The following is a 23580-nucleotide window of genomic DNA, read 5'->3' as shown; positions in this document are numbered from 1 at the left end:
CATATTTTTTCCCAGGCTCATATATTCCCGGGCTCAGGTGATACTCCCACCTTAGCCCTCCAGGTAGCTGGGACTACAGGTGAGCACCACCATGCCCAGCTAATTTGTGTGCGCGTGTGTGTGTGTGTATTTTTAGTACATATGGGGTTTCACTATGTTGCCCAGGCTGGTCTTGAACTCCTGGGCTCAAGAGATGCACCTGCCTCCCAAAGTGCTGGGATTACTGGCCTGAGCCACTGCACTTAGCGGACAGACATCTTTCAGTAATACATAGCCTTTTATGTCTTTATTATTGTTTGCTTAGTTTGAAATCTTAGAAGCGCAATTCCTGGATCAAAGATGAGACACATCTTTAAAGCTCTTGTTACATATTTTAAAATTACTTTTTGAAAACGTTTTGCTACTTTACCCTTCCTCTAGAAATGCACTATTTCTCTCTTTTCTCTTGTGAGATGTCTTAGTAACTCTTAGATAAATAAAGGAAGTATCATTGGCCTTTTATGACAGAAGTGTAAACACAGTTGTGAAGATGGTGACTCATCTAAGTCAAATAGTGAAACTCAAGTTAGGATTCAAACCCAGAATCTCTGTTCGTTCTGTTATGCTACTCCAATAGGAAGCAGATGTATTTATTCCCTCCTTCAGTATTTCAACTGGAACACCAAGGAAAAGATTTCTTTTAACTAATTCTTTTCCTCCTTCCTCCCGCTTTATCCTGCTAGAACGAATTTTAAATTTAGTTAGAAATGAGAGGGAACAACTAGTAAGAAAAAAAGAAGGCTAACTTGGTTGTTGTTAAACTTGTTTTAACCATGATTAGATTATGCTGCAGATCCTATAAGTTTGTCTCCATTACATACTTGAAGAACTGAATTAAGTTACTGAATTAAACTGAGATTATATGGTTAACAAGCAGTGAAACTGGGATTGGAATCTAGGTCAATTTGATTCCAAAGTGTGTGTGTGTATTAAAAAAAAGAAATAACTACTACACACTGTTTATTAGAACCATCACTTTTGTCCTTAGAGGAAGAGACAAAATAATATACTAAATTAAAGTTTTTGTTAAAATGTAAATTAAACCAATAAATGTTTGTAGTGTCATGCAGTGTTAGGGATCCTAAACTGTTATTTATTTATTAATTTTTTTGAGATGGAGTCTTGCTCTCGCCCAGGCTGGAGTGCAGTGGTGCGATCTCAACTCACTGCAACCTCTGCCTCCCAGGTTCAAGTGGTTCTCCTGCCTCAGCCTCCCGAGTACTGGGATTACAGCCACCTGCCACCACGCCTGGCTAATTTTTATACTTTTACTAGAGACAGGGTTTTGCCATGTTGGCCAGGCTGATCTTGAACTCCTGACCTCAGTTGATCCACCCACCTTGGCCTCCCAAAGTGCTGAGATTACAGGCTGAGCCACCACTCCCTGCTCTAAATTGTTATTTGAAGAAAGTTCACCTCAGGAAAAAGGAGAGGGAAGAAATGGAAAGGACAAATCTGAAAGAAGCCCTTAGACCTCTGATAAGCAGCTGTTGACTCACCTGAGCCCTTGTGGCCTTGCAGAATCAATGATTAGAAAATGACTCATTTGGTTAGTCCTTAAATACACCCAGATATTAAGTCCCATGTGTGAATATCCCCCTACCATCAATTTGAAGGAATTGTTCAGTGTTCTTTGTTGTGTTGCTATTTTAGATGCTTTGTATTTTAATATAACATTTGCTCATCCATTTCTACAGTAAACATGAGATTAAAAAAAAAAAAGCGATGGTGTAGCAAGTGTCATAGTAGGGTAACCAAATATAATGAAGCCACATTAAAAGCTGGCTGGTTTGCAGAGTTTCAGAGCAGTGGTAATTAAAGTATGTAGTTTCTGACTGATTTAATCCATGGATGAAAATTACCTGTTGTTCAGAGATAGTGAAAGAAAATAATTTAAAAAAATAAAATTAACTAATCATTTTGATAGGTAATCATTTTATGCACTGCAAGTTAATTAGTCCTTAAATATTTAAGAGAAGTTGAGGCTGGGCACAGTGGCTTACACCTGTAATTCCAACATTTTGGGAGGCCGAGGCAGATGGATCACCTGAGGTCAGGAGTTCGAGATCGGCCTGGCCTTCAGGGTAAAACGCCGTCTCTACTAAAAATACAAAAATTAGCTGGACCTGGTGGCCAAAAATTAGCTGGGCCTGGTGGCGGGTGCCTATAATCTCAGCTACTCAAGAGGCTGAGGCAGGGAGAATTGCTTGAAACCAGGGGTCGGCAGTGAGCTGAGAACGCACCACTTTACTCTAGCCTGTGATAGAGCCAGACTCTGTCACAAAAAACAAGTAAACAATAATAAAATACTAGAAAAATTTGAATTCAAGAAATAATTTTTATAGATGAAGCAGGGAAAACAAAAGATAGTTTGTGTCTTTTTTTTTTTTTGCGACAGAGTCTCCCTTTATTGCACAGGCTGGAGTGCAGTGGCATGATTTCAGCTCATTGCAACCTTCACCTCCTGGGTGCAAGCAATCCTCCTGCCTTAGCCTCTTGTGTAGCTGGGATTACAGGTGCGAGCCACCACTCCCAGCTAGATAGTTTGTGTCTTACTTGAATAATAATAGATTTATAGATTAAAAATCCATGGATTTTTTTTTTTTTTTTTTTTTTTTTTGCTCTTGTTGCCCAGGCTGGAGTGCAAAGGTGTGATCTCGAATCACCTCAGCTGCCTGGGTTCAAGTGATTCTCCTGCCTCAGCCTCCTCAGTGGCAGGCGGCAGCCATCAGACCCAGCTAATTTTTTTATTTTTAGTAGAGATGACGTTTCACCATCTTGGCCATGCTGGTCTCAAACTCCTGACTTTGGGTGATCTGCCCCCCCTCAGCCTCCCAAAGTGCTGGGATTACAGGTATGAGACACTGTGCCTGGTGAAAAATCCATGGATATTTAATATGAATTTTTAATATCGCTTAAAAAATTATGAATTTTTAATGTGGATTAAAAAACCATGGATTTTTAAATATGGATTAATTTTAAGGAAAGTTTATTGCAACACTATATACAATAGTAAAGACTTGGAACCAATCCAAATGCCTATTGATGATAGATTGGATAAAGATAATGTGGCACATATATGCCATGAAATACTATGCAGCCATAAAGAAAAATGAGATCATGTCTTTTGCAGGGACATGGATGACACTGGAAGCCATCATTCTCAGCAAACTAACACAGGAACAGAAAACTAAACACCGCATGTTCTCACTCATAAGTGGGAGTTGAACAATGAGAACACATGGACACTGGGAGGGAAACATCACACGCTGGGACCTGTTGGGAGATAGGAGGCAAGGGGAGGGAGAGTATTAGGACAAATACCTAATACATGTGGGGCTTAAAACCTAGGTGATGGATTGATAGGTGTAGCAGACCACCATGGCACATGTATACCTTTGTAACCTGCATATTCTGCACATGTATCCAGAAACTTTAAAAAAAGACAGTTTGTGTGTCTTACTTGAATAATAATAGATTTATAGATTAAAAATCTATGGGCTTTTAATATGGATTAAAAATCTATGGGTTTAGGTCGAGTGTGGTGGCTCATGCTTGTAATCCTAGCACTTTGGAAGGCCGAGGCAGGCAGATCACCTGAGGTCAGGAGTTCAAGACCAGCCTGGCCAACATGGTGAAACCCCATCTCTATAAAAAGAAAAATAAAATTATAAAATAAAATGAAAAATCTATGGGTTTTTAATATAGATTAAAAATCAAAAGAAAATGAACTATTTGTTCCAGTGGAGGAAAATATAGGCAAAACTAGATACAATTAGTCAGGAATGATAACACAGTTGCCAGTGTTTGAAGAAGAGAATAAGGTGCTAGCATACCTATCCATAGGTAATTTGACAACTGGGGATAGCAGGAGTCTTCTGTGTGGTTGGTGAAGGCTAAAAAGCTATTCTATGCAATTATCCTAGAAAAGTACTCAAAAGTTGAAAAAATGAAGAAAAAATAATAGACTTATGTGGAGATTATATGGAATAGTTAGATATAAATACTTTTTAGTTGAACATAGATCTTAGAAAAATCATTTGTACATAGTTTTTCAGTAACTGTAAAAGCACATTTTGTTCTACAGGATGCATAATTACATGATTTAACAATTGGGACACTGGTTGAGGCTGGTGGCTCATGCCTCTAATCCCAACACTTTGGGAAGCAGAGGTGGTCAGATCATGTGAGGTCAGGAGTTCGAGACCAGCCTAACCAACATGGTTAAACCCGGTCTCTACTAAAAATACAAAAATTAGCTGGGTGTGGTGGCACACACCTGTAGTCCCAGCTACTACCTGGGAGGCTGAGGCAGCAGAATTGCTTCAACCCGAGAGGTGGAGGTTACAGTGAGCCACTGCATTCCAGCATGGGCAACAGAGTGAGACTCCATGTAAAAAATGAAAAAAAATTGGGACATCGTAGAAATAAAAAAGTAGTAATGAATTTAAAAATACATGACTGTCATGATTATATAAAACCGAATAAAAAATCTGTCAGGTCAAATTTTGTCTCTGTTAAACAGATAGAAGCTTCCCAGGTAGTTTATGTTCATGCCTTTATTTCTCTAGGGTGGAACTGCATGGAATATGCAATTTTTTTTTTTTTTTTGAGACTGAGTTTTGTTCTGTCGCAAGGCTGGAGTACAGTGGTGCAATCTCAGCTCGCTGCAACCTCCATCTCCCAGATTAAAGTGATTCTCCTGCCTCAGCCTCCCGAGTAGCTGGGATTACAGGCGCATGTCACCAAGCCAGCTAATTTTTTGTATTTTTAATAGAGACAGCTTTTTACCGTGTCAGCCAGGATGGTCTTGATCTCCTGAACTTGATCTACCTGCCTTAGCCTCCCAAAGTGCCGGGATTACAGGCATGAGTCACTGTGCCTGGCCACGAGTAGCTTTTAAGTTTACTCAAGTATGCCAGATTAATTACTTTATGTTTGTACTTTTTTTCAGTCATACCAGCAGTGTATAAGGTACCTATTTCCCTCTATAGAGGCCTATACTTGATGGGTTCAGAATTTAACATTTTTGCTTACCTGATGAGAATGATAAGTTATATTAATTTTTCTGATAACTGTTGATGTTGATCTTTTTATGTTGTGTGGTCTTTTTCTTTATGACTTGTGCTATTTGCATCTTTTGAGACAGGGTCTCACTCAGTTACACAAGCTGGAGTGCAGTAGTGTGTGATCATGGCTCACTGCAGCCTTGGCCTCCCAGGCTCAGGGGATCCTCCCACCTCAGCCTTTTGAGTGGCTGTGACTACATGTGTGCATCACCACACCCAGCTATTTTTTTTTTCCAATTTTTTTGTAGAGATGGGGTTTTACCATGTTGTCCAGGCTGGTCTCCAATTCCTGAGCTCAGGCAGTCCACCCACCTTGACCTCCTAAAGTGCTTCAGATTACAGCTGTGAACCACCGTGCCTGGCCCACTATTGTATCTTTTCAGAAATCCCATTATGCTGACTCAAAATTATTTCGCTATGTTTTCTTTTACAATTTTGGGCTAATGTACAGCTGCTTTAATCCTCCTGGAATTTATTTTTGTGTGAATTAAGGTGCGGATTTGATCTGTTTTCATGTTGAGACAACTAGTTGTCTTAATATCATTCGTTGGATAGTTTATTCTTTCCCCACCAATTTGTAACGTCACCTCTTCCGTTTACTAGCTCTCCATGCGTGTATATGCAGACCTGTCTTAGGGCCCTCTGTTCTCTTCCACTGGTCTATTCAAGGATATTTTAAAGTAGAAATTTTCTGATGAACAGCTTCAGACATATACAAAGAGAGAGTCATGTATTGAATCCCAGTGTACTCATCCAGATTCAAGTTACCAGGAATTTACCACACTAGCATCATTTTTGTCTTTTGTAATATATTTAAAGCATATTCTAGGTCTTAGGTTATTTCACTCTATGTACGTCAGCATGAATATGTATTATCAAACCATTAAAATTAAGCATTTTTCATTTTTTTTTGCATTTTTAATATTATCTTATGTCCCTGTTCATATTGAGTTCTCTGAATGTTTAAAAATATTTTTTTATAGTTGGTTGGTTTAAATCAGGAGCTGACATAGTCCTCACGTTAAACTTGTTTTTTATGTTTCCTAATTCTTTTCAGTTTAAAGCATTTGAGCAAATTCCTCCTTCCCCAGTCTCTTTAGTTTTCTTGCAGTTGACCTCTTGAATAAATCAACCATGTTTTTTTTTTGTTTTTTGTTATGTGTTTTTTTTTTGAGATGGAGCCTTGCTCTGTCGCCCAGGCTGGAGTGCAGTGGCATGATCTCGGCTCACTGCAACCTCCACCCTCTCGGTTTTAAGCAGTTCTCTGCCTCAGCCTCCCAGGTAGCTAGGATTACAGGCTCGTGCCACCATGCCCGGCTAATTTTTGTGTTTTTAGTAGAGACGGGGTTTCACCATCTTGTCCAGGCTGATCTTGAACACCTGACCTCGTGATCCACCCGTCTCGGCCTCCCAAAGTGCTGGGATTACAGGCGTGAGCCACCGTGCCCAGCTCAACTAGGTTTTTAATATTCCACATTCTGGATTTGTTTGTGCTCTTTTATGGTATTAATTTATCTCCATATATATTCTATAAACTAGAAGCTAGCTTTAAAGGCTTGATTTGATTTAGGTTCAACTTCTTTGGGGTCAGGAGGGAAAGAATACTCTGTAGGTAGTACTGGTACTTAATGTGGCGTTACTTTATATTGGGAGGCACATGAGGTGTGAGTGTTTCACCCACTCATAGCAATGCTAACATCGAAATCTTAGGATTCACCTGATTTCAGCAGGATCCCTTCACAAGAAAGTTTTGATCTGATTTGCCATTTCTCCTGTATTTATTAGCTGGAATTCTTTAAAGAACAACTTTGCCTCATCAGCTAGAGCTGTTTGGTTACCCTGAAATACCATTGTTACAAGAAAAACAGTGTAAATAATTTGTTCTTTCCCTTTAATTTGTCAGGGTTCAGAGTGAGAAGTTTGTTCCCTAGCTCATTCCAGTGGTGAGCAATAAGGGTTTTTATTAATATCATTATTGAAGATTTAAGTATGACTAGTCTAGATTTTTTAGTTGTTTTCAGTAAGAATGTTAATCTGGACTAGTCCATTACTACCTGAAACAGTAGCCTTTTCTCTGTTTGTACATTGCTGTATTGTTTCTTTTTAGACAGAGCATGTATCTTTTAATTTTAATGTAAATGAAAATGTTAACCACTTTCCTAATTCTCATTTCTTGATTAATGATATTTTACAATTCATGTGTTCATTGGTCATTTATATTTTCTCCTTTTCATTTTTTTGTGTTTTTACTTTTTCTCTTTGTTGATCCTTGTCTTGATTAATGAAGGCTTTTTGTCTACTAAGTATGCCAACCTTTTGTTTCTTGTTGCAATTGTCCTCAATTTTTTTTTAATTCTGAGACAGAGTCTCCTTCTGTTGCCCAGGCTGGAGTGCAGTGGCGCGATCTTGGCTCACTGCAACCTCCACCTCCTAGGTTCAAGCGATTCTTCTGTCTCAGCCACCTGAGTAGCTGGGATTGCAGGTGCGCGCCATCATGCTTATTTTCGTATTTCTAGTAGAGATGCGGTTTCATCATGCTGGTTAGGCTGGTCTTAAACTCCTGACCTCCTGATTCCCCCTCCTCAGCCTCCCAAAGTGCTGGGAATACAGGAGTGTGCCACTGCACCCAGCCAATTTCCTTCTAATTTATAATTTGCTTTAATTTTTAAAGTTATTGTTTTGAATGGACCTGTGTGTCGTGTATAGCATGTCTATTCTTCCCTTCGTGCTATAGAATGCTAACTTCTGTTTTTCTATTTTGTTTTTGCATACTTAAATATCTAGTCTATACGAACATAAGTGTTATGTTAAAGCTTTGTTCTAAATAAGTTGATAACTTGTACATTGGTATGAAATACTATGTCTTTTGTCTGGGTGGGTTCTGCTGATGTTAAAACACTTTCAAAATGTTTCCTCTAATCACTGGTGTTCCCATGGCTTATAGTAGCAGAAAAAAAACGACCTTGTTACATAAATAATTTATATAGATTTATGCTGTATTATGCAAAGGCAAAATTTAAATATACTGAGTTTTATATTCCTAGATAAGTGTAGTAGTTGTTACAGAATTATAATGTACTATCAATATTTTCATATTTTTATATATTTGAATAATACATTTATTTCCTTTGTGTAATAAGTGATTTTATTTCTTATTTTGGATAGACACTTGGCATTTCACCTGAAGAAAAATTTGTTATTACAACAACAAGTAGGAAAGAAATTACCTGTGATAATTTTGGTAGGTAAACAGTATTACTAAGTTCATGCTTGAATGTTTAATAAAATCTGGTACATGATATAGCAATAACTTTTATTACATATGCATCTAATCTGTTGATGATTTTTGCTAACTTGTTGGGATGGGGAAGGAAACTGGCTGTTTGCACAGAGGTTATATTTTTCAAGCTTGATTATAGAAAGATAGTTGATATCAGTTATGGCTACAGAAGATGATTCTGCCTAGCACAAATCGTCTGAAGGTAATATTCCTAAACAGCTTGGATTATTCCATTATCTTTTTTTTAACCTAATTTGTTTCCAATACCAGCTGGTTTTTCATGCCTGATTCCATTTGAATTTAGCCATTCTCCATTCATGTTGACACCACTCTATTTTAGATCCCTGTCTGATTTCCTGTGATAGTTTAACTTATTAAGAAATTGAATGTTTGAAATGAATGGAAGTATTTGTACTTGTTTCATTAATATCCTTAACATGACTTAATTTACAGGCAGATGATTGGGGGTTTTTCTTATCATCGTTAAAGATAATTTCATAGATAGAATTTGTATATTAACAATTATAAGTTCATTGAGTTTCTGATCTGACCTAGCACTTAGGATTTTCGCTCTTGATTACAGATGAAACTGTTAAAGATGGAGTCACCTTATACCTGCTGCAGTCAGTCAATCAGTTACTACTGACAGCTACAAAAGAACGAATTGACTTCTTACCTCACTATGACACACTGGTTAAAAGTGGCATGTATGAATATTATGCAAGTGAAGGGCAGAATCCTTTGCGTAAGTATCTCATTCATACTAATTTTGAAAAACTATTACCTGCCTTTATCCCCTGATCACGTGTCCCATTCCTTCACTTTTTATAAATCATCTTATACTTTATTAGAAGACTGGCCACTCGTTTTCTTTCTTACCCAAATTTATCACAGTATTATTATGTCTTCTTCTACCTGTGTCATCTTCAGTGAAAAGAAACTCTTTTAAAGCTAACCTGCTAGTAGAACTCATTCCTTTTCAACTCATAAGGGGTCTTGTACCTATTACAGCTTTCCATCTCCTTTATACTCTCTTCTCCTGATTGATTCTTCCTGGTCTCCTATAGACCTTTCCCAATTAAGAAAATACTTTTTTTACTATGCAAATACATAGAGCTAGATTGCATAGGTAAATAGTTTGTGTTCTTATTTCCATGTCTTTATCATTTCCTTCTACCTTTGCTACTTGCTAGTTTCTGTCCTGTCTCTGGACTGTTTGCTACTGATCTTTACAAATAGATCGGTTTACTGAATCCTCTCTTTCTGGACCTGCCAAGGTGTCTAATACTACTTACATGTTCGTTGGAAACTTTTGTATTAAAATTATTTTTTTCTCATGTGTGTATTCTTGTTTTCAGGAAATTAGAAAACATAGATAAGCAAAAAGAACATAAAGAATATCTCTACTACCCAGATATTACCACCACTAACACTTTGGTGTTTATCATTTCAGACTGTTTCATATTATTTGTTTTTAATGGTTTTATATGCTGCATATTTCTTTAACCTACATTTTGTTGAAAAATAAAGTGAGCATCTTTTAATATATATGTCTTGCTGTATATATTTTGATAATATTTAGGTAACAATTTATTTCAACAGTATTCTTTTTGTTTGTTTGTTTGTTTGAGACAGTCTCTCTCTTTTGCTCAGGCTGGAGTGCAATGGTGCGATCTTGGCTCACTGCAACCTCTGCCTCCCAAGTTCCAGCGATTCTCCTGCTTCAGCCTCCCAAGTAGCTGGGATTACAGGCATGCACCACCACGCCTGGCTGATTTTTGTATTTTTAGGAGAGATAGGGGTTCTACTAAAAACCATGTTGACCATGCTCGTCGCAAACCCCTGAACTCAAGCGATCTGCCTGCCTTGCCTCCCAAAGTACTGGGATTACAGGCACAAACCACTGTGCCTGGCCTGAACAGTGTTCTTCCATTAGACATTTAGGTTGTTTTAATTTTGTTACGGTTACAAATGACCCTGAATGTTCTTATGACTAGATCTTTGTGTGCTTTCTTAACATAACACTTCCACTACTGTTATTACTGTTGGCTAGGGTGCCAGGCATTGTGCCAAGTATTTATGAGCATTGTCTCATTTACTTCTTAATCCGGTGTGGTAGGTAAAGATCCTGTTTTGCAGAATTAACTGGGGCTAAGAGATTTTAGGTAACTTGTCCAAGGCCACCCTACTAGTGAATAGTTGAGCCAGCATTTAAACTTTAGCAGAGTGACTTCAGAGCTTGAATGTATAACTAGTACATTTATTACCTCTTACATTGTTCTTTTTGTACAGAAAAGGTCTCCAGTCTTAAAAACACTACAGTCTTCCTTCCTTCACTAGCTACTGCCTAATTTTTTGCTCCTGTTTATAGCAAAACTCCTCCAAAGAGTTAACTGCATTCACTGTCAGCAGTACTTCTTTTCCTCCCATTCTTTCCTACTCACTTTGACCAGGCATTTTCACCTACCACTCTGCTGTACCCACTCTTTTATGGTCACCAACAACCAAATCCACTGATCAGTTTTCAATTTCAGTTCTCATTTTTCTTGAAGTGATATTTGAGATTGTTTTGTCACTTCTTCCTTTTTGAGAGTCCATATTCTTGATTTTCTTCCTTTTGGCAGTGGTGCGACCACAGCACACTGTAGCTTCAAACTCATGAGCTTAAGCAATCCTCCTGCCTCAGTCTCCTAAATGACTAGGACTACAGGTGCATACCAACATGCCCAGCTAATTAAAAAAAAATCTGTAGCTGAATGCAGTGCCAAATGCCTGTAATCCCAGCACTTTGAGAGGCTGAGGTTGGAAGATCACTTGAGACCAGGACTTCAGGACCAGCCTAGGTGATAAAATGAGACCTCATCTTTACAAAAAAAATACGCAAATTATTTGGATGTTGTGATGCCTTCCTTGCTTAGCTACTTGGGAGGCAGAGGTAGGGGATTGCTTGAGCCCAGGAATTCGAGGCTACAGTGAGCTGTGACTGTGCCACTGAACTTCAGCCTGGGTAACAGAGTGAGACTCTTTCTAAAAATTAAAAATACATGTGTGTACCTATGCAACAGTCTTACATATTCTTCACATGTACCCCAAAACCTAAAATACAATTAAAAAAATTAAAATTAAAATAAAATTTTCTTTGTAGAGATGGAATCTCGCTATGTTGCCCAGGCTGTTCTCAAATTATCCTCCGCCTTGGCCTCCCAAATCTCCAGGATTATAAACTCTTTGACTTTCTATTTACCTCACTGCCTGCCGTTTCTTCTCTCCCCAACTTCTTAATGTTGAAGTGCCTCAGGGCTTAGTCCTTGCCCTTTATCTTGTATCTTACTTTCTCACTTGGTGATCATCAGGTCCTATCTCATGATTCTAAATAACATCATTATGGAAGTGACTCTCACAAGGAGGAGGTAGGAAATGGTTTTTAGTTAAATATTGAAAATGGTGCCAGGTGTATCTCTTGAATTCCAGTTTTATCCAAACAGCTTCCTATGTGGTATCTCCTCCACGATATCTAAAATGGGAACCATCATCTGCTCACTGAATTTTATACCACACAGAGTTTTCCCCATCTGAATTGATTATCACTGTGTCCTTCCAGCTGCACAGGCCAAAAATCAAATTGATACCTATGTGTTTCATACCTCGTATTTAATCCAACAGAAATCCTTTGGGTCCTATTCTTAATGTTTACCTTAAAATGACCATTTCTCACCCCTGCTATCGCTACCACCTAGTCTGAGGTACCATCATATCACCTGGATTACACTAACTGGTGGTTAACTGGTATCTGTCTTTTCATCCCTGCCCATAAAAGGTTTGAGAAGTCACATTGTGTCACTCTTTTGCTGAAGGCACTCATGGCTCCCCATTTTACTAAGAGTAAAAGCCAAAGTCCTTACAGTTACTTGCAGGGCCTTAGTAGCTCTGCTTTGCATCTCTCTGACTTTGTTTCTACTACCTCTCTGGCTTTTTCACTCCCCTCCAGTGCCATCCATATTCTCAGTTTAGGGCCCTCTGCTTGGAGTGCTGTTCCTCCACTTCGCCCTGGACTTAACCCCCTCAATTCATCCAAGTCTTGGTTATCTGTTGTCTTCTCAACAAATCTTACTCTACTTAATTGCAACTGTATTCCCTCTGTGTTTTTACTGTCAGTTTATTTCATTTCTCTTTTTTCTCCATTGTACATACCATCTTCTAACATGCTGTAGAATTTATTTATGATGATTATATTTTCTTTCCCACATTCCTCCATTAGAATGTTAAATCCATAAGAACAGAACCTTCATCTGCTTTGTTCCGTTCCTAGAACGATGCTTGGCATATAGTAGGTGCTTAAATATTTTAAAATTGAGTGAATCTGGCTGGTCGCAGAGGCTGATGCCTGTAATTCCAGCACTTTGGAAGGCCAAGGCAGGCAGATCACTTGCGGTGAGAAGTTCGAGACCATCCTGGCCAACATGGTGAAACACTGTCTCTACTAAAAGTACAAAATTGGCCGGGCGTGGAGGCGGGTGCCTGTAATCCCAGCTACTCAGGAGGCTGAGGCAGAATTGCTTGAACCTGGGAGGTGGAGGTTGCAGTGAGCCAAGATCATGCCACTGCCACTCCAGCCTGGGTGACAGAACAAGACTGCATCTCAAAAAAAAAAAAAAAAAAAATTAAGTGAATCTTTAATTTTTTTCCTGAGGATAAATTGGTAAATGTGTAATTGTAGAGTCAACAGAAGTATTCATTTTAAAGCCTTTTAATGTAGTTTATTTCAGAGTGATCAGTTTTCATTCATACCATCATTCTATGGATAAGCAGAGAACCTAGGTGTTCACATTCTTGGTTTGGTTTCTGTGACTTTACAGTACATTCCTGGGTCTTTCCCTACATCTGTTTCCCTACTTCTGGTTCTTTTTGACTTTGGTGGACATTTCTTCAGGTCGTATTGATCTTTATATACTTTTGTAAACTGATTCAAGCCTTATCTATTGTACCTATCTAATGAAGCAAAAGTCTTTATCTCTAATGTCTTTCGTCTCAATTAAGCACAGTATCTGCTTCAGCTTTCTTTGGAACACCTCTGCTCATTGAACTTAATGTGGTGGTATGGCATCAGTGCTAAACCAAATTTTTCTTTCCTCCCTTCTAAATTTTCTCTTTATGGGAAATATTACTATTTATTCAGTCTTCTAGAGGCAGAAACCCAAATGCATCTTGAATTTCTTTTTCCTCTCTTCTTTTTCGTCTAATCAGGTTCTAAATTCTACTCATTTCTTTCTTCCAAATTTCTCTTTAAGTTTCTTTTCCTACCATTTCCTCCATCTTCTTCATCTTCTGGAGTTATCATCTTTAGCCAGACCCTTGTACATAATCTGATTTGTGGTAACTTCTTTGCAATTTGTTTATAACATAGCTATCCTTGGAGTATTTAGGATGAGTAGAAGTGCTTGCTGGAGGGCTACTTTTTTGTTTGTTTGTTTGTTTGTTTTATTTTTTGAGATGACGTCTCATTCTGTCGCCCATGCTGGAGTGTAGTGGCGTGATTTTGGTTCACTGCAACCTCCACCTTCCAGGTTCAAGCGATTCTCCTGCCTCAGTCTTCCTAGTAGCTGGGATTATAGGCACTTGCCACCTCACCCAGCTACGTTTTGTATTTTTGGTAGAGATGGGGTTTTGCCATGTTGGTGAGGCTGGTCTGAAACTTCTGACCTCGGGTGATCAGCCCTCCTTGGCCTCCCAAAGTATTGGGATTACAGGCCTGGAGTGCTACTTTGGATTAATTAAAGCTTTCATTGGGTTAAGCTTCTGCAGAGTTAAGATATGTAAATTTGATATGTTCCCTTTCTTTTTAACTAAAGGAATAAAAATAGGAAATAGTGTGAATAGTGATCTTGAAGAAACGAGAATATTTAGTTAATGTCGAGCCAGTGATAGATCGAATGTCAAGTTGGTGGTGTGGTAGTGAATCAATAGCAGTTCTGTGTCAGTTGAGCAGATATATATATTCTCTCACTTGAAAAATTTGTTAGTCATAAGAATTCTATATCCAAATTAACTTTCAGGAGATACTTATCTTGCAGATGAGCAGTATAGGAAATTAAACAAAAAGAAAGAGATACTTATTGTTTATATTTGCCCTCATATTTCTAAATGTGCTTACTTGGACTTGTGCATGATGTAATTACATACCACAGACTATTTGATTTTATGGTTATGGTCTTCTGTTTGTCTTTTAACGTCTGTGTGTCTGTCTTTAGATTATAAACTCCTTGAAGCCAGGAATCATGACTGGCTGACTCATGCTGTATAGTGCCAAACAAGTACTGATTGATGACTGCTTTTTTGATGCTGGTGGTGATTGGTGATGATGCCTTTATTATGTGTTATATCATTAGGATCAGGATAATACTTAATTCTAGCTCTTTGGCTTTAAGGTACTTGAGAGTTTCTTCTTCTTTGAACTTTTATATAAAGTATGTGGGAGGGAAAAGTTAAGCAATGTTTTCTTAATCTCTTGCAGCATTTGCTCTTGCGGAATTAATTGACAATTCATTGTCTGCTACTTCTCGTAACACTGGTGTTAGAAGAATACAGATCAAATTGGTAAGGAAGTAATACTGTAAAGCAATTTAACTTTTCCTTTTGTACGAATAGTAAAAGTTTATTAGAGAAAATGAGGCAATAAAGATAAAACTAAAAGTAGAAATAATTATCAGATGGCTCTTCATCCATTGTTATAATTTTTTATGGTTTTTTTTCTATGCATATATGTGTACATGTATGTCTACATTTGGTTTTTTGTAATCTTCTACTTTCCCTTAACAGTACATTGTTAACATATGCCATATCATGAATGTTCTGCAATGTAATATTCCATTGTTGCAGTGGCTTATTGACTGTAATATAAATTGGGTAGTTTGTGTCTGTTGTCAAATATTTAGATTTTTTTCTGTATTTTTGCCACTGGAAGGAATGCTGGAATGATGAAAATTCTTATACATCTTTGTACATGTTTCTGGATATTTCCTTAAGTTAAATTCTGAGAAATGGAATTTCTAGGCTAAAGGATGTGAAGAATTCTGAGGCTTTTGATACACACTGCTTCAGAAAATTGTATTAATTTACACTTCCATCAGTAATGTATAAGTGAACCCATTTGATCTTTTTTTCATATTTACCTTTTTATGTTTCAAATATTGATTTGACTTTTCCTGTCTTTTTGAACTTATTTTGTTTCATAGCTTTTTGATGAAACACAAGGAAAACCTGCTGTTGCAGTGATAGATAATGGAAGAGGAATGACCTCTAAACAGCTTAACAACTGGGCCGTGTATAGGTTATCAAAATTTACAAGGCAAGGTGACTTTGAAAGGTTAGAAAACCTTACTTTTTTGTGTGTGTGTAGCTGTGTATTTTAATAAGGATAAAAAAACCGAATATACCTTTAGATGCATATGATACTTTGGAGGTTTACTGTTATCTGCATATTTATTTAGGTTTTTGTATTATAGAATTTTTATGATTGATACTCAGAAATAGTCAGAACTACATAATATTGTGTCTTTCCATTAAACAGCTCATTTTGCATTTCCTGAGGTATGTAGGTGTTGATATGTTGAGTACCTTAGAGCTTTTCCCCTTTCCTCTCTGTGTAGCCTCTATAGCAGTAGAATGGTTTTAAAATAGGCTTTAGAAATCGCTTCATACCGTTTGCAAAATGTCTAAAACTGCACGTGGTTCTGTGAATCTCACTATTGCTCTACTTTCAGAGCTCTTTTTATAAAACATTCAGGAGCAGAATCTAGTGGAGTTATGTATCAGAACGTGCTTGTAGAAAATATCTTGAACAAGGATGTCACTGGGAAAACAAAATATGCTAAAAGCCATCAGCCATAAAAAGATTCAGATTTTTGGGATCTTAGTGGGACTCTAGTAAAGTAGAGCTTTCACCCACAAGTCATTTGATATTTTAAGCTATGTTGCTGTATTTCTAACAGCATACTTGGGAAGAGTCACTTGGCATCCTTATTAAATAGTTGGTGTGTGTTCATAACCTGTTTTGTTCTTTACTGTGTCAAGAAAAGTCACCCACATTTAAGGATCAATCTCAATGTGTTAATATAGTTAGCACATTGGTGGTCTTGCTTCTAAAATTTCAGCAATCTCAGAATTTTCATTCTATTATTAAAGACTTAACAGTGCCATTGTAAGAGATAATGTAGTATGAAGAACAAAGACTCTTGTATCATTTGGCCTGGTTTGGGTTCTAACCTTGCCACTTACTAATTGTGTGACATTGGTCAACTTACTTTACTTTTCTGTCCCACAACTTGCATATCCATAAAATGGGGATAGTATCCCATAAGGTTTTGTAACAACTAAGTTAGTACATGTAAAATCCTTAGGACAGAGTCTGGCATACGGTAAACAGTTGATAAATATAACCTATAGAAGCTGTCATTTTAGTTATTACTTCTCATTCCTAACCTCAGACTTTTTTTTTTTTTTTTTGAGACAGAGTCTCACTCTGTTGCCCAGGCTGGAGTGCAGTGCAGTGGCACACTCTTGGCTCACTGCAACCACTGCCTCCTCGGTTCAAACAATTTTTTTGCCTCAGACTCCCAAGTAGCTGGAACTACAGGCACCCGCCAGCTTTTTTTTGTATTTTTAGTAGAGACCAGGTTTCACCATGTTGACCAGTCTAGTCTTGAACTCCTGACTTCAGGTGGTCCGCCTGCCTCAGCCTTCCAAACTGTTAGGATTACAGGCATGAGCCACTGCACCTGGCCTAGACTTCTCCACAGCCATTGTATTTCAGTATTTTCATGAATATGTGTCACTTAAAGGATTTATAAAAAGCCAGAGAGAAGGCAAAGACCACTGTCTTTAATAATGTGAGGATAGGATTTAGCATATGACAGAAGTATTAGGTGGAAGGGAAGGTAGAACAGATGGTAGATTAGGCAAAATGGTCAGAAACACATCAGTTATATCAACTAGAAAAGTAGTAAGAAATGAAAGTCTTAACTGGATTAATGGGACATTGATTTTTCTCTGGTCCTTAGAACAACACAAACTTTTAAACTTAACCAAATATTAGGGAATTCTGGCAAAAATCTTTTTGTGCTCTTTTAGTCTTAGCTTTATAGGTTTGGTGTCAGTAAACAATCAGTTGTTAATTCTAGCTGTTAGGTATTCATACTGTCTTTGAGTCCAGTGTCAGTTCCTTGACCCACTCTATTTCTATCAAGATCCTTCAGCCTCTAGCTTTTGCTCAGATGCTTTACTCCTTCCATTTGTTTTTACTGGATACAAGGATGGATGCCACAGAAGACAGGCTGTAGAAGAAAGGGAAGAACAGGCTAAAAGTACTAAACAACTAACAGCCTTGACCTGTAGTTCACAATGTATTGGAGAGAGAAACAGAAATACAAAAAATTACATGTAGAAGCATTTCAGTTATTATTACTATGAATAAAATGTAGAGTAATGTTGAAGGAATGGATTGCTAGGGAAAAAAAAGTAGAGTAATAGGGCTGATGCACATCTCTCTAGATAAGGTGGTTGGAGATGAGAGCCTCTTTGAGATTATATTTGAGTTGAGGCTTGAATGATCAGAAGAAAGCAGTGTGTTTCAAGTAGAAGAAGTACCAGCAAAGCAAAGACTCTGAAATTGTGACAGTCTTGTTGTGTTTGAAGGACAGAAAGGATACTATTGTGATTGTAGCACTGTAGATAAAGGGGAGAGTAGAAGGAGACGTGAGAATTTCAGTTTGGTAATATTATTCATAACGCTCATCTACCTGGGTACTACTCCCTAAGCTCACCCTTTTTATTTTGAAAAATTTCCAGCCAATAGGCAAGATGAAAGAATAGCACCCATATATCCTTCACCTAGATTTATCGGTTGTTAACATTTTGTCACATTTATTATCTGTCTACACACTTGCAGTCAAACGCTTTGTTTTTCTGAATCATTTGAAAGTACACTGCTGTCAGTTTGTGTGACACTTCACTCCTAAATACTGTAGCAGGTGTATTCTGAGGACAAGTAGATTCTTGTAAATAACTAAAAATCATTATCACATTTAAGAAGTTTATCATTAATGCAGTAATATCTAACATAAGATTTTCATTATATTTTTTTTTTTCTCGTCATGTCTGGTCTTCTTTATGATAGTTTCCCTACCTTTTGTGTTTTTCATAATATTTTCATTTTTCTGTAGTGCTTAGGCTAGTTTTCTTGTAGAATGGTCCACAACTGGGATCTGAGTGTTTTCTCAGCACTGTTTTCTTCCTTTAGTATTTTATTATGAACATTTTAAAACATACAGAAAAGTTGAAATTCTGCAGAGAATACCCATACCCACATCTAGGTTTTACTGTTGAACTCCATATCTGTCTGTCCCACCATTAGTTCATAAATACAGTTTAAAACAAGTTATAAGTATCAGTATATTTTTTCCTAGTGTTCAAAGTATCCATATTATTTCCTAGTGTTCAGTATTTTTAATTATGAGGTAAATTTTACCTATTATACAGTTAAATGTTTATATATGTCTTAAAAGTATCTTCATTGAATTTATCTTTTATGGAGATAAAATTTACATATCATAACATTTACAGTATTAAAGTATACTGTTAAGTAGTTTTGAGTTAACAAAATTGTGCAACCATCACCACTAATTCCAGAATGTTTTCACAACCCCAAAAGAAACCTAGTAGTAAGTAATATTCACTTTCTATCTCCTGGCAATTGCTAGTATTCTTTTAATAGTTTTTTTTGTTGTTATTTTTTGAGAGAAATCTTGCTCTGTTTTCCTGGCTCGCTGCAATCTCTGCCTCTTGAGCTCAAGCTATCCTCCTATTTCAGCCTCCCAAGTAGGTGGGACCATAGGTGCATGTCACCATACCTGGCTAATTTTTGTAGAGGTGGGGTCTCACTATATTGCCCAGGTTGGTCTCCAACTCCTGAGCTCAAGCAATCCACCTGCCTCAGCCTCCCAAAGTGCTGGGATTATAGGAGTGAGCCACCATGTCTGACCAGTGGTTGTTAATGTACATTTTAAATTGTTTTTCTAGGGATTACAACCAGCATCTGAATTTATAACAATATAGTTTGGATTAATGCCAATGATATGTCTATAGTATACAAAAACCACTCCTACTTAGCTTTGTTCTCCTTCCATTTCCATGGACTATTATTTTCATATAAATGTGATTGTTGTACATTATAGCCCTGTCACTACAGTTTTCTACTTAAACTGTTTTATGCCTTGATCTTTTAAATCAGATAGGAAAAGAGTTACAAATAATACATTTATATTGTCTTTTCTAAGTATGTAATTATCACTACCTTATTTTCTGTTTATTTTTTCATGTATATTTGAGTTACAATACTTGCTTTTTTTTTTTGAGATGGAGTTTCGTTCTCGTTTCCCAGGCTGGAGTGCAATGGCGCGATCTCGGCTCACGGCAATCTCTACCTCCCGGGTTCAAGCAATTCTCCTGCCTCAGCCTCCCGAGTAGTTGGGACTACAGGCGCGCACCACCATGCCCAGCTAATTTTCGTATTTTTAATAGAGACAGGGTTTCACCATGTTGACCAGGATGGTCTTGATCTCTTGACCTTGTGATCTACCCGCCTCGGCCTCCCAAAGTGCTGGGATTATAGGTGTGAGCCACCACGCCCGACCTGAGTTATAATACTTTCTAGTATCCTGGCATTTTAGCCCAAAGGACTATCTTTATGGCTCTATTAGGGCAGATCTGCTAATGACAAATTCCCTCAGTTTTTATTTGAAAGTGTCTTAATCTTTCCATTATTTTTAAGGCTACTTGTGCTGGGTAAAGAACTCTTGGTTGACAGTCTTTGTCTTTTAAGACTTTGAATATGTTAGCTCACTGCCTTCTGGCTTTATGGTTTCTGATGAATATTAGCTGTTAATCTTTTTGAGGATCTCTTCTGTGTAACAAATTGCTTCTCTCACTGCTTTTGAGATTTTGAGATTCTCTCTCTGGCTGTTTTTTTTGCATTTCACTAGTGAGGTCTCTGGCTTTTGACAGTTTAATGCTGATGCGTTTAGGTGTGGATTTGGGTTCATCCTACTTACAGTTCATTGAGTTTCTTGGATATATAGAATAAAGTTTTTCATCAGAATTGGGAAGTTTTTGGCCATTTTTTTCCTCCAGGTATTTTCTCCTTTGCTTTTGTGACTCCTCTTATCTGTATACTTGATGGTGTTCTATAGTACAGTCTCTGAGGCTTTGGTTTTTTTTCCTTCATTTTTCTTTTTGTTCCGCAGACTGAGTAATTTCAATCAGCTTACCTTCAAGTTTATGGATTCTTCTGCCAACTCAAATCTGCTCATGAGTCTCTTAAGTGATTTTTTTCATTTTGGTTATTTTTTCCAATTCCAGAATTCCTATTCAGTTCTTTTTTTATGATTTCTGTCCCAACTGATACTATCTGTTTGGTGAACTATCATTCTTAATACTTTTTTTTCGTTAATTAGACATGGTTTCTGTGCTTTGATTATATTTAAAATAGTTGAGCTGCTTCTGCCACAGTTTCCACCAACTGTTCTTTTTCCTGTGTGCGAACCATACTTTAATATCTCTTTGCATGGCTTGTAATTTTTTATTGAGAACTGGCCATATTATAATATAATGTAGGAACCCTGGAAATCTGATACCACCTCCCTCCCCAAGACTTGTTTTTTCATCTGTTGTTTGTTTATATAGTGGCTTCTCCGAACGAATTCTGTTAAGTCTGTATCTTTGTGTTCTTCTTGAAGTTTCTGATTAGTTAGCTTTGTGGTCAGCTAATGATGAAATATTATCTTAAATGTCTTGAACCACTAAGTCTCCCACCTTTTGCTGAGGGGCTCTATGTGCAGAGTGGGACATGTTTTTAGTGCTCTGTTGCAGAGTTGTAAACTCTGCCTTACTTTGACTTCTTGCTTATAGTGAACCTCCAGGTAAGCTGGAAGTGAGTTGTTACTAGGACCTTCTCAATTCTTTCTTGAACATGTGTATAGCCCTGCATGTGGGAGTGACCTTATTGATTCTAGTGATGAATATGTTGAAGCTTTTAAAAAATCGCTGAAGACCTCACGTTGTTCAGCTTTTCCTTGTACATTTTTAGTCAGATTCTTGTTTTCTCTATTTTCATTGCCTCAGACAGCTGTTAAAGCAGTTGCTGCTGGTTGAGCTTGACAGTTTTTTCTGGTGTTCTCATTGCTTTCATCAGTGAGTGCTTTCTTGGAGGTTCTTATGCCACCATTCTGGAAGTGATCACTCGTTTACTGATTTTTGACAAATGTACATATACACTTGTGTATCTCAAACCCTTATCAAGATACAGGACAATAGGCTGGACTCAGTGGCTCACACCTATAATGCCAACACTTTGGGAGGCTGAGGCAGAAAGATTGCTTGAGCCCAGGAATTTGAGACCAGTTTACACAACATAATGAGATCACATCTCTACAAAACATTTTTAAAGAAATTAGCCAGGTGTAGGCCAGGCTCAGTGGCTCATGCCTATAATCCCAGCACTTTGGGAGGCCGAGGCTGGCAGATCACCTGAGGTCAGGAGTTCAAGACCAGCCTGGCCAACATGGCAAAACCCTGTCTCTACTAAAAATACAAACCTTAGCCGAGTGTGTTGTCATGTGCCTGTAATCTCAGCTACTTAGGAGACTGAGACAGGAGAATTGTTTGAACCCTGGAGGTGGAGATTGCAGTGAGGCGAGATTGCGCCACTATGCTCCAGCCTGGGAGACAGAGCAAGACTCCGTCTCAAAAAGAAAAAAATTAGCCAGGTGTTACGGCTTGCACCTGTAGCCCCAATTTCTCAGGAGGCTGAGGTGGGAGGATTACTTGAGGCCAGGAGGTCAAGGCTGCAGTAAGCCATGATTATACCACTGCTTTCCAGCCTGGGTGACTGAGTGAGATCTTGTCTCTCAAAAAAAAAAGAATGTATAACATTACATAAAGCTAGAAAATTCTCTCATAATTTGGGCACTATCAGAATGATTGCTTTAGAAGATAATGTGGATACCTGGAACATTATTATAATAGTGTATGTATAATTATTTTGTAGGAGAAGGAGATATGACATTAGTTAGGTCAGCTGGATTCACATATGTGTTGGATCGGTGCTACTTTTTCTGCACTTTCAACTTGCTCATCAATTAACAGGCTCTCAAGTCAGAGCCCTTTTTTGAAATATTTTATAAATAAGTAAAAATGCTACGTGACCCATGCCATGTTTAAGTTGTAGAAACGGACCCCCAACAGGATTTTTCCTCATATTCCTAAGGAAAAAGCTGCTTTGTCTTCTTTGGTTTTCAGCAAATTAAGATTAGCTTTTGTTTACTTTCTAATGTTTGTATTTGCTTTAATGTAGGAATACATTTGTAACATTTAAGCACCCTACTTTAATTTTGGTCATTTTCGTATGTCTGGCAGATTTATTTCAGAGGCTCTGATAGAGATTGGTGGCCAGTTTTGTTAGAGGTGGAGCTTTCTTAATTTTGGTGTTTTTTTCTCCTCCTCTATTAGATTCAATATCACGAGATACATACATACATAGTTATTCTACCCTGGTTTCCTGGCAGTCATTTAGATATAGTTTCTTTTACTAATTTGATCATCTTTCTTGATAACTTTTTCTTTTTTGTTGTTGAGATGGAGTCTTACCTGTCACCCAGGCTGGAGTACAGTGGCGTGATCTCAGCTCACTGCAACCTCCGCCTCCCAGGTATAAGCGATCCTGCCTCAGCCACCCAAGTAACTGGGATTATAGGCGCACACCACCACTCCTGGCTAATTTTGTATTTTTAGTAGAGACGGGGTTTCACTGTGTTGGCCAGGCTGGTCTCAAACTCCTGACCTCAGGTGATCCACCCATCTCGGCTTCCCAAAGTGCTGATATTACAGGAGTGAACCACTGCCCCCTGATACTTTTTCTTACTTGAAACACCTCTTACATTTCATTTCCATCCAAATTTCCCAAAGATTAAGTGTCCTCTTTTCATTATATTAAAATGTTTTCTGAAAATTTTTTGGACTTGAATGTAAATTTATTCCTTAAGGAGATGAATTTCCTAATTCTCCAGAGGACTGCTGTGGTATAAAACTGTTTCTTAAAATCATACTTTTCTACTTTTATTTATCTTCATAAAGGGATATTTA

The 23580-nt window shown here is 37.7% G+C and overlaps 1 protein-coding gene across 5 annotated transcripts in view; it reads left to right on the top strand.

The window, feature by feature from the left end:
- SMCHD1 (structural maintenance of chromosomes flexible hinge domain containing 1) overlaps positions 1-23580 on the top strand; it is a 159365-nt gene that overhangs the window by 2453 nt on the left and 133332 nt on the right. For all 5 annotated transcript variants that reach the window (XR_013525776.1, XR_013525775.1, XR_008476015.2 and 2 more), the window contains exons 2-5: positions 8274-8349; positions 8972-9133; positions 14900-14982; positions 15621-15751. Coding sequence is in view for 2 of the 5 variants with exons in the window: in XM_035270680.3 (XP_035126571.2) it covers positions 8274-8349; positions 8972-9133; positions 14900-14982; positions 15621-15751 (452 nt within the window). In the remaining 3 variants the exon portion in view is untranslated. The remainder of the gene's footprint in view (positions 1-8273; positions 8350-8971; positions 9134-14899; positions 14983-15620; positions 15752-23580) is intronic.

The sequence above is a fragment of the Callithrix jacchus genome, chromosome 13 (genome assembly GCF_049354715.1).
Source record: "Callithrix jacchus isolate 240 chromosome 13, calJac240_pri, whole genome shotgun sequence".
Lineage (NCBI taxonomy): Eukaryota > Metazoa > Chordata > Mammalia > Primates > Cebidae > Callithrix > Callithrix jacchus.
The sequence above is the reverse complement of the archived record's forward strand: the minus strand, read 5'-3'. Positions and strand labels throughout refer to the sequence as shown.